Source organism: Aspergillus piperis (genome assembly GCF_003184755.1).
Source record: "Aspergillus piperis CBS 112811 unplaced genomic scaffold BO85scaffold_26, whole genome shotgun sequence".
NCBI lineage: Eukaryota > Fungi > Ascomycota > Eurotiomycetes > Eurotiales > Aspergillaceae > Aspergillus > Aspergillus piperis.
In genome coordinates this window covers 109587-123215 of record NW_020291616.1, presented here as the reverse complement: position 1 = coordinate 123215, position 13629 = coordinate 109587, and the positions used below count along the sequence as shown (strand labels likewise).

Here is a 13629-nt window from a genome sequence, read left to right as displayed (position 1 = left end):
TCGCGCATCTTGACTATCTTCACTGCTGCTGCTGATTTTGCCCGGGCGGTGAGCCGCTGTTCAGCTACAGAGAGCGGCTCACGTGAGCAGTTCCACTATACGGGTTTACGTATTCACTATGAAGATGAGCACTTTAGAGTTATTTTCTTGATTTGTATTATGACTCTCATCAATAGTCTAGTATAATAAAAGTTAAAGAGTAGCTATGTACTCCGGAGCACGCCCCTGATAATATGGCACCAAGAAGCAAAGGACTATTATGCGGTCATACGCCGGCTTCAAGCAGCGACCTGGACTTGCAGATCCCTTCTGCAAGTCATGAATGAAACAGAACCAAACGCCAGAGTGATGCAACATTGGCAACATAAACATAATCATACAGCAGCATTAGTCGTCTGCTAGGGGGGTCATTAGTGGTGACTTGGGATGGGATCTCGACGGACTGCCTGCTCGGGAGCGGCGTCCATTGGTTGTCGGCCCCAATGCCAAAGGTGCCAGATGATCCCTGCTCTCGGTCCTTACGACCAGCCCATGTCGATCCATTGCGTTGGCTCCTGACCCAGCCGAGATTCCGAGGCCAATAGTCCCGGATGAGGAATTGTCTAATGCATATTTGAAGGTGGGCGTAGTGTTACCACTGCCCCAGCTGGAGGCCCGCTTAGGGGCCGTAAACCTGGCGGCATCGGCTTCAGACGGACGTCCCCCGTCAAACGAGCTGCGGCTGGATCCGCTCGCACCGAGATCGAATTCCTGAGCGCCTTCCTCAAGAACGCGCTCATAAGTAGGGCTTCTAGGACCAAAGAACGGGAGCTTGCCACCAAACATCCTCCTCCGCTTCGGGTAGTTCGGATGAGACGGACCACCCCAACCAAAGATGTTCTTGATCTTGTGGTAGACTTTCAGACGACGGCCTCGTCCACAAAGGAAGAAGGCCACCAATATCACGATGAGAAGAAACAAGACAAAGCCCGGGGCTCTGCGGGACGAGCTCCCTTCGAGGAGCGCATCATGCCACGTTGTGCCATGGATGCCTTCGGGACTGGGCAGCAGCTCCACGCTGGGGTACTGGAAATCGCTCGGAACGCCGGCAACATTGCTGCCAAAGCCGACAGGAAGTGCTTCTTCTGTTTCCAAGGGGACCTGAGACGAGGCATAGAGGACCATCTTGCCCAGGGTCCAACTGACTTCGGTAGAGTCGATCTTGTTCACGGCCTGGAAGGAGTCCAGATAGCCTTTGCTTTGGCCGTGGGACAGAACCTCCTTGGTTCCGTTATGACCCGAGCCCGCAATGTCCTCTAGTCCTACGCGCGGAATCCCAATACCATCATGCAACACGTTCATGATCCAGGAGGCCTTGAAGCAAATCTCCGAAGCCGATTCCCGATCGAACTTCTTTCCCCATTGGTGGGCTTCGAGACCGTTTTCTACGGTCGCCCAGTCTTGCGAACAGAACGATCGCACACGCTCCTGGTAGGTGGCAAAGTCGTAGGCCTTGTCCTTGTGACCCATTTCAAACGCCTCGTGAGTCGTGTGCCAGTACTCGCTGATGCCGACAAAATGGTTGACGTCGAAGTCGATAGCCGGAACATGCATCCCGTGCAGAAGACAGGGTTGGTCGGGGCAAGGCGCGTCTTTGTCTAGCAACGGGTATGTTTGTCGCAGACACTCATCAAACTTGCCAGTTCCTAGCAAATGCATTCCATCAATGTCATCCGCCGCGAGAAGCTTGCCATCGATCGTGGTGCGTAATCCAGACGGCAGACACGGGTCAGGAAGCTCCTTGACGTCTCCAATAGCGCTGGCCGCTTGCAATGACTCCAGATAGCGCCTGCGCGCCTCGTGAACGCCGAATTCGAGCCATGAGGTGACAAAGACCCTGTGTTCCTGGGTCGATCCATCGACATTGCGCAGCCGTAAGAGAGTCAAATCATTCGCATGTTTCTCGCTTTCAGTCGCATTTGGGGCAAACGCGATCTGCGCAGAAGCACCACCCATGTCCAGAAAGCCGTACGTATGGTGACCCTTGCCGTGATCGTGCGTGCCCGGGGAATCAAAACTTCCCAGCAGGTAGTTTGTGGCGACCCACCCGTACAAGCCCTCGGTGACACCCGGAATGACTTGGATATGGACTCCGCAGTCGGGAAGCAGAAAATCCGAGTTCGAGCCGACATAAGAGCAGATCTGTTCGAGCAGGAGGTTGCGCTGTACGTCAGGAAGCAGTCGCATGCCCGCAGTCGCGAGCAGGAAAATGGGGGTATCCTTCACGGCGTCATCGGGGACGATCTGTTTCGCGTGTTCGAGGAGTTCTGCCAGATGTTCAGGACCAACTTCTTCCGGTTTATCGGCAAACGACGACACTCCTAGAAGACCAAGGCATTAGTATTGACCTGAGACGTAGCGCAGCCATCCACCAGACGTACCGGGATGTATTTTCTTCGTCCAGTCGCTTTTCGTTTTCACTTCGGGCAATGTCTGCAGGTGCTTTCCCTTTTCCCGCGCGACAGCATTGTCCAACCAGCGATAGACGTGGACTCGAGTTCCCTATCTCCGGAATTAGAGATGGCGCAGAGGCATGTATGGCGCAGTATTACTTACGGACGAACCCGCGTCCAGAACGACTCCATATCGGTCTATCATTCGATATCCGTTAGTTTCCATAGAGGCGAGGATTAAGGACTATGCGACGGGTGCTTACGTTTGCCCATGAGGATGTCAAGAGAATGATAGTTCTGAATTAATTGCAGTCAAGACCGCCAACCATGACAACTTGAGAGGAACCGCGAAAGGGTGCAAGGCTTAGTATGGGTGTGTGAGTGGGACGGGGGCGAAGTCGTGGGCTGGAAGTGTAGTATGGGAGGTGGGACGACGATGCGGACAATTGATTACAAGGTTTAGTGTGAGGGTGAAGAGCGTATGTCGGGAGACGACGGAGAAGAAAGCAAACGAATGGCCTTGCTGAGAAGCAGCAAGATAACGACAACAAAGTCAAAAACGAAGCCAAAGCCAAAGTGCAGGCCTGGGGAAGGAGAAGGAGGAGAGGAAAGGGTGGGGATAGTAGCAAGCAGGAGAAGGGGAGGGAAAAAGAAAAGATAAGGCCTCGTCTTGCCTCTTCGCCGGGAACGGCTGGCTGACGCGACCAACTGCTGGCCTAAGGCTTGCCGTTAATCCCGATCGGGCAAGGTCGGGAAGATGCGATCCCGTCTGGGAATGGGTCCAGCTGGAATTAATTTAAAGATGAAATGAGCTGCCGGTCCACCTAGCTTTGCGGAAATATTATGACCTCGTTGATCATTTGAATATAGAGAGTACCTATTGCATACTTATTCAATAGATCAGTCAATACTTCTTCATCGTTATCAACTGCAGCAGAACAAGAGAGTGCAATCCATCGTGAATAAATAAAAAGAAGTTGAAAGAAAAGAAGAAAAAAAAAGGGTCTGGGCCAGCCAAGAATGCAACCCCGGCCCGCTTGACGTAAGCTCGCCAGCCTTGTTGCGCCATCCCTCTGCAATGATTGGCTGAGATGTTCGGTCGGCGATTCCCTCCCCCGCCATCCATCCTCTCATTCTCTCTCTCCTCCCTCCTTGATTCAAAGTTGTTGTGTCTGTTCTGGGGTGACGACAGATGTGCCAGCCCAGCGGGTAGAACTGGAGTCCTTGGACCCCGAGATCGACACCAACCGACTACATTTGTGAATGACCTGCCATTCGCGTGAAAGTTTACTCCGCAGGGAAGACATACGCAATCGAGGGGATCATCCGTCGGATTGCGAATACATGCACCCTCAAAACATCGTATTTATGCAGGGTAGCTTACAGAGTTGGTATCTGTGCTCTTCGCAGGCCCAATTACGGAGTACTATCTGCCGATTTAGAGCATGGTTGTACAACAGCTGGGCTTATAACTATCACATGTTATTCAGTCACGTTGCGTTGCCATAGCATCTGATGAAGTTCTGCTTTTTGGTACTCTGTATCCATCTGCATGTCGGCATGGATGATGTGACAGGGAATCAAATCAATCTGAAATCCGCCTCCACTTGATCGACCCCACTTTATGAAGGAAGCCAAGACTTCTTGGAAGTATATCGGCCATGTTATTGTCCTCTTTCCCTCGTGCGGAGAGTATAATCGAAGAGATCACTGGAAGGATAGGAAATATTCTGTACTACTGGAGAGATCCTTTTCCCAAGGGACGTAGAAAAGTGAAAGAGCTATCATCGGATATTTTTAGATCATTTGGTGTTCACCCTCGTATAGCATGACGCGGCCATGGGTGTGCTGCATCATCATCTGGTGCCGTCCCCGATGCCTGACTTTTGTCTCCAGCAGGTAAAAGCGTAACCCAACGCTGAACCCCTCCTCTTGGTTGTGCATTGCACCTGCAGGCACTATTATAAGCATTGCGTCGGTGGATTAAAACAAAACAACTACCTGACTGGCTACTCCGTCCGCAGGCCGAATTGGGTTAACGGACCGTCCTATAGTTGCAGTTCCCTGCATGCACACCGAACTCTATCATTTATCTATCCCAAAAGCAACATAGATGGCTTCTACATATTCTATAGATTGCTCCCTTTTCTTTCCTGGCACTCCGTCACGCTCGTTGAGGATACTTTGGGTATCCCGACCAGCGTGGGACTTGCGGAGCCATGCACCGTCATCGACCAATCTCCGATCTGTTCATCGAAGAACTGAGTCCGATCCAGTCCCAGCATTTCATCCTCGTCACTCACTCGCAACTGCATCCCCGGAATATACTTGAAAATGAGAAGCATAAGGTAGGATACCACGAAGGAATACGATGAGATGGCGCAGATCTCCGCCAACTGCTTTCCAACCTGGACACCATTGCCATCAATCGCTCCTGGGGATAGCGTGCTGCCATCCAAAGCCGAGATCTTTTCGCTTGCAAACAGGCCCGTCAAGAAAGCTCCCACCATGCCACCAAGCCCGTGCAGCTTAAACACATCCATGCCCTCGTCGACATTAACCCACTCGTTCACATTTTTGAGGGAGGAGCAGACGATGGCCGTAATGAAACCGATGCATGCTGCGAGCCATAGCGAGACACAACCAGCCGCTGGGGTGATCCCGACCAAACCCGCAATTGCACCTTCGCAAGCACCAACGACTGTGAACTTTCCTTTGTACCGGATCATGTCGACCAGAACCCACCCGAGAATACCTGTGCAACCGGCGGTGTTGGTGTTGAAAACAGCAACCATGGCACGCATGCTGGCGTTAAGACTCGAGCCTCCCTATCGCCATATTGCTGTTAGACTCGAATAATAATGAAAAGTGGACCTCACGTACATTAAATCCCAACCATCCAGTCCAGATCATCACGGTCCCGAGGAAGACCAATGTTGTATTGTGCGGTTTGCGGATGGAAGGGTCCCCGTGATCCCTACGCTTGCCCAGAACCAACGCATAGGCCAGAGCTGCACACCCAGAAGCGATGTGTACGGGACCGCCTCCCGCAAAATCAATGGCCGGCAGATTGTAGAGCCATCCGTTACTGCTCCATGTCCAGCGGGCTAGCGGGCAGTAGACTATGGTTGCCCAGAAGAAGCCGAAGATCAATGAAGGTACAATGCCACCTCGTTCAAAGGCACCCCCAACGACAATCATCACCTGCTGGCCTTAGTACATCGCTTTTGTATTACTTGATCAAACTCACTGTGCATGCGCAAAAGAGGAGCTGAAACAGACAGAAGACGACCTCCGGTAAGACCGCGGAGCCAGGTGAGGGTGCCACCAAGACATCCATCAGGCCAAAGTTCTTCAGTGTACCGATAAAGGGCCCGCCGTCTCTTGAATAAGCAAGGGAATACCCCCAAAACAACCATTGAAATGTAGATCTATATCATGATTAGCGTTGCGCTAAATAACAAACAGGTCGCGACTGGCAAACTGACACTGCAAGAACCATGAAGGCCTGGAAGAGAAGAGCCAGCGCGGATTTCCTCCGTGACAAGCCGCTGTAAAGCATCCCAATCCCCGGTAAAATAAGGAAGACAATAAATGTGCAGGTAGTAATATAGACATAGTTGTACTCGAATCCAGTGTATTGCGCGTTCACGTCGACCTGGGTAGGATCACCACCCTCCGGCGTTGAGGAATTGTAGACTGACTGTTTCATTGCATGCACATTAGCAAAACAAGTCTGAGAATGTCACTGGCTGTCGCAAGTCAACACTCACTTCAGCCATGATGAACGAAGAAACAAAGCGGTGGCAATCTCTTTATGATGGGCCGACTTCCAACATTTATCCTCAGACAGTTTCGGGTCTGCTGTGCTTGATGGGCCATTCACTTAAATAGTATTATAGATCACTGGCAGTGAGCTGCATTTGAATTCCCAATCTGCACATTGACTGCATAGTTTCTTGGCTGGACCCATTTTGAGATGGGGCATATGCGATATCTTACTCCGTAGATAACTTCAGCTGCAAGTGGTTGGTTATTCCGAAGTGTAAAAGAGATCGTTATCTGAGCCAAGAACCCACACGAATACAAATAGTCGGACTCGTCGCACAGAAACCTTTGCTTTTGGATGACATGCGATCGCCTTCTGCTGCTATCGAGAAGTCTGATCCCAGATGCCAAGGTGGACGATCACAAAAGCAGGGGAACCTTTGATAAGGGAAGAGGAAGGCAATCACAGCCATGCCTTATTGGCTCCGTTGCAAACCCCGGATCGTACATCCCTCTGGGGTTTAGGGTATCTCAGGAAGGCTGAGCTGGTAAGAGCGATGTGATGTAGCCCATGCATGCGAAAGCCGTCCTGTGATTGGCGAGAGATAACAGCCCGGCATATCGATGCTTCTCGCTTCCTCCAAGACTAGCACGATGAGGAGGACTTTTCAGCTCCAATGGTTAGCACCTGTGCCCTGCATCTCAGCCCAGGAGCTGAAGCGCTATGATATACGATCTCGTGGCTGAACGATCAGGTGATGGATGAGGATGTCCAGGATTCTGAGTGGTGCTGCATACAGTTGGAACTCCGCACAAAACGTGCTAGCCACGCCATTCAGAGGCGGGTCCAAGCTAGAGACAGTAGTCCGACATGAGAAATCGGGGCTGGACATGAGAGAACCTCGTGATCCCCAGTCAGATGGCAGCGCTGGTGATCTACAACAATCTTCTGTTTCAGCCTTGTTGGCGTTATACACGTAGCCAGACGGCCCCAGCTTTTAGCTTTCAGACACGCCGGTACGAATATGCTTATATCGTCCATGCACCTATTGTATCTCTCATCTTTACAAATGTTGGAGGGAGGAATCTAGGTTGACATGCAAGCGATGGTTGCTCATGAGCCAAGACTGACGATCACGGCGGTTGATTATCCGGAAGTATTGCGGGGGCGGAGATCATGGCTACAATATAGATCTGCAACGCCTGATTCATTCTAATTTGATGACCACTCAAGGGCCTTGGTGCCTGGATGCAGAAATCCACCGGCGTAGTAAGGGGGAGGATCTGAAGGATCCCAAAAACACGAGGAAAAGGATCCGGTAACCTGACAAGTCGTATTCGTCAGCAGCAAGTAATCCGCAATGCTTGGTATTGCTGTTGCTGTCTCTGAGCATATGCTCTTCGTAGCTTGTTCGATTGGTATTCCTCGTAGATTCCTTCCTAGTCGATCGTGAGTACAGGCCGATGGAGTGTGCGGGGACCTGGACCTACTTTGTAGAAGTTGTATTGGTTCCATCGACCTAGTACCAAGGCACACCAAGGTCAGGTACCAGATCCATATTTATTAAGGCACAATTGTCCACAAGGTAAAGGGCGTCAACATATCCCCTCTAAGCTGCCTCTGAGCTGAGAGTATGTTCCGCCCGGCATCTTCGGAAGCACGCCCCTCCTGGCGAAACTCAAGTCTTGCAAGGTCCCAGACGATGGAAGAAACCTCATCTTCTTTGTCCAAGGGATCCAATCAGGCCGAATCGCCCCCAACGGGTGTGGCTGACTAACGCGAGCAGGAAGCATTAGTGTCATCCTCTCATTGCCTCATCCTGGTTCCTCCTCATTTTTTTAACCATCACCCTGGCCATGTTTCTCTTGATTCTTGCTGGCTGGATAGCCGGTTCGCATATATAGGCTGCGGAATCTTGGCCGGGATCCAACATGTCATCTTCAACCATGGGCGTCCAGGAACCAGCGCCGAAGAAAAGGACCCGGGTCAGTCACACCAAAGTGCGTACGGGTTGTCGGACCTGTAGGTACGGAGTCACCAGTCACCGTGCACCTTGACTGTTTGCTTGTGCATGGGGACCACCGTTAATGTGGATCATGTAGGATTCGCCATAAGAAATGTGACGAAACCCGGCCCATCTGTCGTATGTGCAGCAGCACTGGTCGGATATGCGATGGATACCAGCAAACCATCGATAGAAGAACGCGCGCTTCCAAACTCCGGCTCGCTTCAACATCGCCGTCATCGACTAGCAGCTCATCTTCAACAGTGAGCGTGCCGTCCTTAGTGTCGGATCTGATCTTACACACCAATGAAATCGACCTCACCCGACAGGAGCGTTGGTATCTCGATTTCTTCCGCAGGAATACAGCTTTTCAATGTTCCGGCTACTTTGATGATGACTTCTGGCTGCGTCTAGTCCACCAAGTCACCGAAGCCGAGCCGGCGGTCCGCCACGCTGCCATCGCATTAAGTGCCCTCCACTGTAACTTTGAGCGCACCACTACCGGCCAGGGGACCATAGACAGCCGCCTACCTCTCCAACAATGTGTCAAAGCAATATCCTCACTGCGACACCAGCTAGCGGGTGGAGGAGTCCCATCCAGCGCCAACATGGAAATAACACTCGTGACCTGCGTACTGTTCGTCTCGTTCATGTTTCTGCAGGGTGATACGCAATCTGCCTGTTGCCACTTGCGTGGTGGTCTCAAACTGCTTAAGGAATGGAGAAGCACCGGCAAGCCGGGTTATTCTACCACAGGTGCAGTACTGATGAAAGTATTCGCACGTCTACAACTACAATGGTCAACTTTTGCCGACGAAGTCTTCATTGAGGAGGTGGATAGCAACCGCTGCGACGCCCCCTACATGGAGATCAACGATCTCAGTCTTGAAGAGCCGACCGACAGCTTAGAAAAGGCCGGCAGCCTGCTCGTCAGACTAGGCCGACTCGTCCTGACTCCTAATCCCTCCGACCCCTCCTCACCAGGCTACTGCACTGTCCTAGACAGCAGACGCATGGCCATTATCAATAAGCTTCAACGCTGGACCGCCGAACTCGACGATTCAATGACATGCACTGGCAACACCCTACTCCTCCGCGACAGCACCATCCTCACCGTCCTCAAACTCTGGAGCGAAATCATCTACATCATGGCCGCGACAGAAACGCGCCTCGGTGGCAGCGAAACACGCTTCGATGCTTTTCACCTCAACTTCGGCCGAGCCGTGGCGCTCGCTAAAATCCTCCTCCTGTCCACACCCGCCCAATCAACCATGCCCAACTTCTCCATCGGGATGGGCATCATCCCTCCTCTTTTCTTCTGTGCCTTCAAATGTCGCGACTGGTACATCCGGCGAGAAGCAGTCCAATTACTCCGCAGCTGTCAGAGACAGGAAGGTCTCTGGACAACGCCGGGGGCCGTCCTCGTCCTGGAACGGTTGATCGATATCGAATCTAAAGGCCTCATGCCGGGAGATCTGGTTCCAGAGTCACGCCGCATTGACTCGATACATGTGAACATTCTTCCAGATGATCATAAGATAGGGTTATGGTATCGTCGATCGAGCCGGCAGATGGGATTGGACGGCTATGTGGATGTCGGCTCGGGGATGTGGGAGAAGGCACTACTGGATTATCATGTGGGGTGATGCTTGAGGTATAAGAAGTATTCAATGGGACTTTGGTTGGCGATTTATCATGTATTAGATACCAATTTGCTCGGCGTTAATTTATATATCACTTATGAATTCTTGTTAGGATTGAACTTCGACTTGTAGTAAGCATTTATTGACTAACGATCAGCAGGTATCATCACCAATTTTGACGTAAACCTCCATCACTGCCGTTTTACTACTTTTATCTCACATTCAAGACTACCGCTGAAAAGCACACCGTACACAACATAATCCCAATAAATATGAAACCACAACAATAACAGCATGATTTAATTATTACAATTTCCTAAATAAACATCCCTAAATAAACCCTCCCCTTCCTAGTTACCCCCACCCCAGAAACCCCAATCCTCCTCTTTCCCAAATCAAACCACTACTACCAATCATAAACCTAATACCACTGACACCTCACCACCGGATTAAACATACTAACACTCAACGCCCCATAACAATCATGCACCTTATTCCCACCATAGCTCTCACAATCGACCGTCTTCCCCAACTGCGGACAAGTAAACGTGCCCGGCTCCTCACTCGTCCCCTTATAGACACAATCCTCCATATCATGAATCTTGAAATCCAACTTCTTCGTCCCATCCGGATACGGCGGATCCACCACCTTAATATCTCCACTCGCCTCTAGCTCACCGGCCTCCCCATCCTTACAGAAATCTATCGAGGAGCCCATGTCCGGCGTGAAGAAGGACCAGTAGCTGTACACGTCGGAGAGGTAGGCGATGACCATTTGGGCCGTGGGCGTCGGCGTCGGCGCCGTGTAGATCGTGCTGCTGGTGCCGGCGCATTTCGTGTACGTGAAGGTCGAGAAGTAGCTGAGCGTGGAGGTGGCGCAGACGAGGACGTTGCTGTTGAGTTCGGTGGTCGTGAAGGGGGGGTCGGAGGTGGTTTTTGTGCTACTGGTTTTTGTGGTGCTGGTGGGTGTCGGGATGGAGGTGTAGGAGCAGCCGCTGCCGGAGGGGAGTTCCGAGAGGGTTGTGTAGTCGCCGTTGGGTTGGTTGCAGACGCAGACGTTGCCGGCGCCGTTGTCGGGGTCCGCGCTGGGGGTTAGGTTAGTATGGTTTTCTTGTGGTTGGTGAGGGTGGGAGGGCTTACTGGTTGGTGCAGAGGGGCGGGGTGTAGGAGGAGGTTGTGGTGACTAGGGTTGTGGCTGTCTGGTTGCGTGATGGTGAGGGCGTCACGGTGGAGGTGTGGTGCGTGGTTCTGGTGTCGCTGGCTGTTCCACTGTGCGTGTGGATGATGATGGTTGTGGTGTCGGTTGACGTGCTGGATTTGCTGTCGGTGCTGGTGGATGTTGAGTTGGTTGTAGCAATGCTGGATGTGTGGGCTGATGAGGATGCAGAGAGCGGTGCGGAAGAAGAGGATTCGGTAGACTTGGTGGATGTGGTCTTCTTTGTGGTGGTGGTATCTGTGGATGTAGTTTTGCTTGCTGCAGCGGATGACGATGCTACCTGCGAAGATTCCGCCTTGGACTTGGTCTTGGTCTTCGTGGAGGTAGAAGACTCCTTGGTGCTTGTCGATGTAGGTGAGGCAGACGCGCTGGCTGAGTGACCTGAGCCGGCAGACGAGCTTGAGTCTGAGGTTGCGGTGGACGTTGTTGACGTCTCGGTCTTTGTAGACTTGGTAGACGTATCGGTATCCGTGCTGGTAGACGTGGCAGTCTTTGTGGACTTCGAAGACGTATCGCCCGAGGTCGTTGTCGTTGTCGTACCGGTGCTCGTCGCGGTAGAGCCAGTGGCAGTCACACCCACTGCACTGAGGGAACTTCCCTCGGTCTCGAAGGCATCAAAGTAGGACGAAAGCTTGGACTCATCTGAGGAATCACTGCCTGAGGAACTGCCCAAAATTGACACTGCCTCATCCGCAGTACTGGAGATGCAGCTCGCAATGCCGATGATATCTCCCAGCAGGCCTCCGCCGCTGCTACAACTATCGAGCGCCGATTCGCTATCACCAGAGCTTGAACTTAAAGAACTAGGTGCTCCAAGGACGTCGAGAACGTCATCCGCTACGGGGATGACGCGCGTCAGGGGCTTGATGAGATCGGATGCCTTGACGGACTTGGGGTCCTTCTTCCATTTCTTAATCACTGGATATGTGTCCTTCACAAGCTTGTAGAGGTGCTTGATAATGGCGTAGACATCAACAGAGGAAGTGGTTGTGCTGCTGGTGGTTGAGATTGTCGAGTTCGGTGTCGTGGAGGGGCCGGTCGTGATGCTAGCACTTTGGCTGGTATCAGTGTTCGTGGTGGTAGTAGTAGTGAGTGAGTGAGTGCTCAATGTAGGAGAATGAGATTCAGGGCTTGATGAAGCAGTATCTGCGGAGCTGGAGCTTGACTTGGACGTAGGAGTGTGAGAAACCGAACTTGAAGTGGTGTCTTCAGTACGAGTGTGGGTTGTGTGGGTCTTGGTAGAAGAGCTAGTGTTTGGTTTGGATGAAGCCGGCGTCGACGCGGTAGGGGTGTGAGAACGAACAGGCGTCGATGAGCTCGTGGAAGTGTCGTGCTGCGCTGAAGCCGACGAAATTGTCGAGATGTCCGATGAATACGTGGACGACGTAGGCGTATGAGTGTGGGTATCCTTCAATGTACTGACTGTGTGGGATGATGTAGCAGATTCAGAAGAAGCATGCTCCGAGGAGCTCGAAGAATGAGTGGAAAGAGTGTGGGTTGAAGGAGTATAAGATGGACTGATGGGAGTCCCAATGGAAGCAGGAGTGAACAAGCTGCTAGGGGAGCGAGTGGAAGTCTCCTTGGAGACGACAGAATGAGAACGACTTGACGCAGTAGTATGATCCTGAGCAGGGACACCTGCAGAAGAACTTGACAATATCGTCGTATGAGAGTGGGAACTCGAAGGAGTGTACTGGCTGACAGACGTGTCATGGACACTACTATCATTAGAACCTATCTCTTTGATTATCAAGGGAAGACCAACCTTTGGGGTGTGTTTACAGGCGTGCTAGAGTACGGGAGTGTCGTGGCTCCATGGGAAGACATCGATGCTCCATCGTGGTCGTCGGTTGAGGCCCCCTGAGTAGCACCAAGGGATGCCGTAGCTAGCGAAGAAGGAGAGTACGATGGAGTATTCGAGGCTGAGATCGTGGTAGCTGTTGAGTCCGACTCCGAAGTCCATGAAGGATGACTCTCGGAAGAGGTCCTACCCGGGGTGTTTGCAACAGCCGACGAGGCGGAATGCGAGGACTGAGGAAGCCCTAACGCTGGTGAGACGATGCTGGCAGCGCAGAGTCCTGCCAGCAGGGTTTCTGCATTAAAGAGTGGCATTGTCCAAAGGACGATAAAGAATGACTGTAACAAGCAAAAACAACGAGTGAGTGACAGTTGGCTTACGCTTGGCATAAAGAAATCTCCTGAAGGGAGACTGTTTCTTTAGTATTCCCAACTCTTGCTCCTTGGTGGCTGAGCTTCGGTAACAGCGTAGAGGATTGGGCTGGCCGCGGCGGTGGCTTTTGGCCCCCAGAGGGCCAAAACCAAGCAATACCACCATCCCCGTTCCACCAATGCTTCGAGTCATTTCTAATCTCAGAATTGTTTGTCTACTGCAGGTACGGCTCGATCGGTCGCATGCGGGTGTCAAGCTATTGTGCTTATTACTGGATGGAAGAATGTAAAGCCCATCAGCGTGCGTGTTTGAACTTGGCTTAATTAAACCCGATCCTCTGGCCCCCGAGACAGCCTGAATGGGGCGAGAACTTCGCCAGAACAAGCGATAATAT

The 13629-nt window shown here is 51.9% G+C and overlaps 4 protein-coding genes across 4 annotated transcripts; 1 reads left to right on the top strand and 3 right to left on the bottom strand.

Annotated features, from left to right (window-relative positions):
• Positions 1-135: 135 nt before the first annotated feature.
• On the bottom strand, positions 136-3047 carry BO85DRAFT_430172 (putative nucleoside diphosphatase (Ynd1)). Its single transcript, XM_025658281.1, has 4 exons — positions 2696-3047; positions 2596-2630; positions 2421-2541; positions 136-2360 (listed from the first exon to the last, which is right to left on the bottom strand). The coding sequence occupies exons 1-4, from the start codon at positions 2703-2705 to the stop codon at positions 388-390; spliced, it is 2139 nt and encodes a 712-aa protein (XP_025510966.1). The 5' UTR covers positions 2706-3047; the 3' UTR covers positions 136-387.
• Positions 3048-4560: 1513 nt separating this feature from the next.
• On the bottom strand, positions 4561-6236 carry BO85DRAFT_453429 (ammonium transporter; the record flags this gene model as incomplete). Its single annotated transcript, XM_025661051.1, has 5 exons — positions 6206-6236; positions 5921-6138; positions 5683-5863; positions 5316-5636; positions 4561-5260 (listed from the first exon to the last, which is right to left on the bottom strand). Exons 1-5 carry the CDS (start codon positions 6212-6214, stop codon positions 4562-4564), a joined length of 1428 nt encoding a protein of 475 aa, XP_025510965.1. The 5' UTR covers positions 6215-6236.
• Positions 6237-8147: 1911 nt separating this feature from the next.
• BO85DRAFT_430166 (Zn(II)2Cys6 transcription factor) lies at positions 8148-9966 on the top strand (the record flags this gene model as incomplete). Its single annotated transcript, XM_025658280.1, has 2 exons — positions 8148-8227; positions 8304-9966. 2 exons carry the CDS (start codon positions 8148-8150, stop codon positions 9850-9852), a joined length of 1629 nt encoding a protein of 542 aa, XP_025510964.1. The 3' UTR covers positions 9853-9966.
• Positions 9967-10262: 296 nt separating this feature from the next.
• On the bottom strand, positions 10263-13427 carry BO85DRAFT_481373 (uncharacterized protein; the record flags this gene model as incomplete). Its single annotated transcript, XM_025663056.1, has 5 exons — positions 10263-10270; positions 10309-10934; positions 10990-12762; positions 12831-13158; positions 13244-13427. The coding sequence occupies 5 exons, from the start codon at positions 13425-13427 to the stop codon at positions 10263-10265; spliced, it is 2919 nt and encodes a 972-aa protein (XP_025510963.1).
• Positions 13428-13629: the final 202 nt, after the last annotated feature.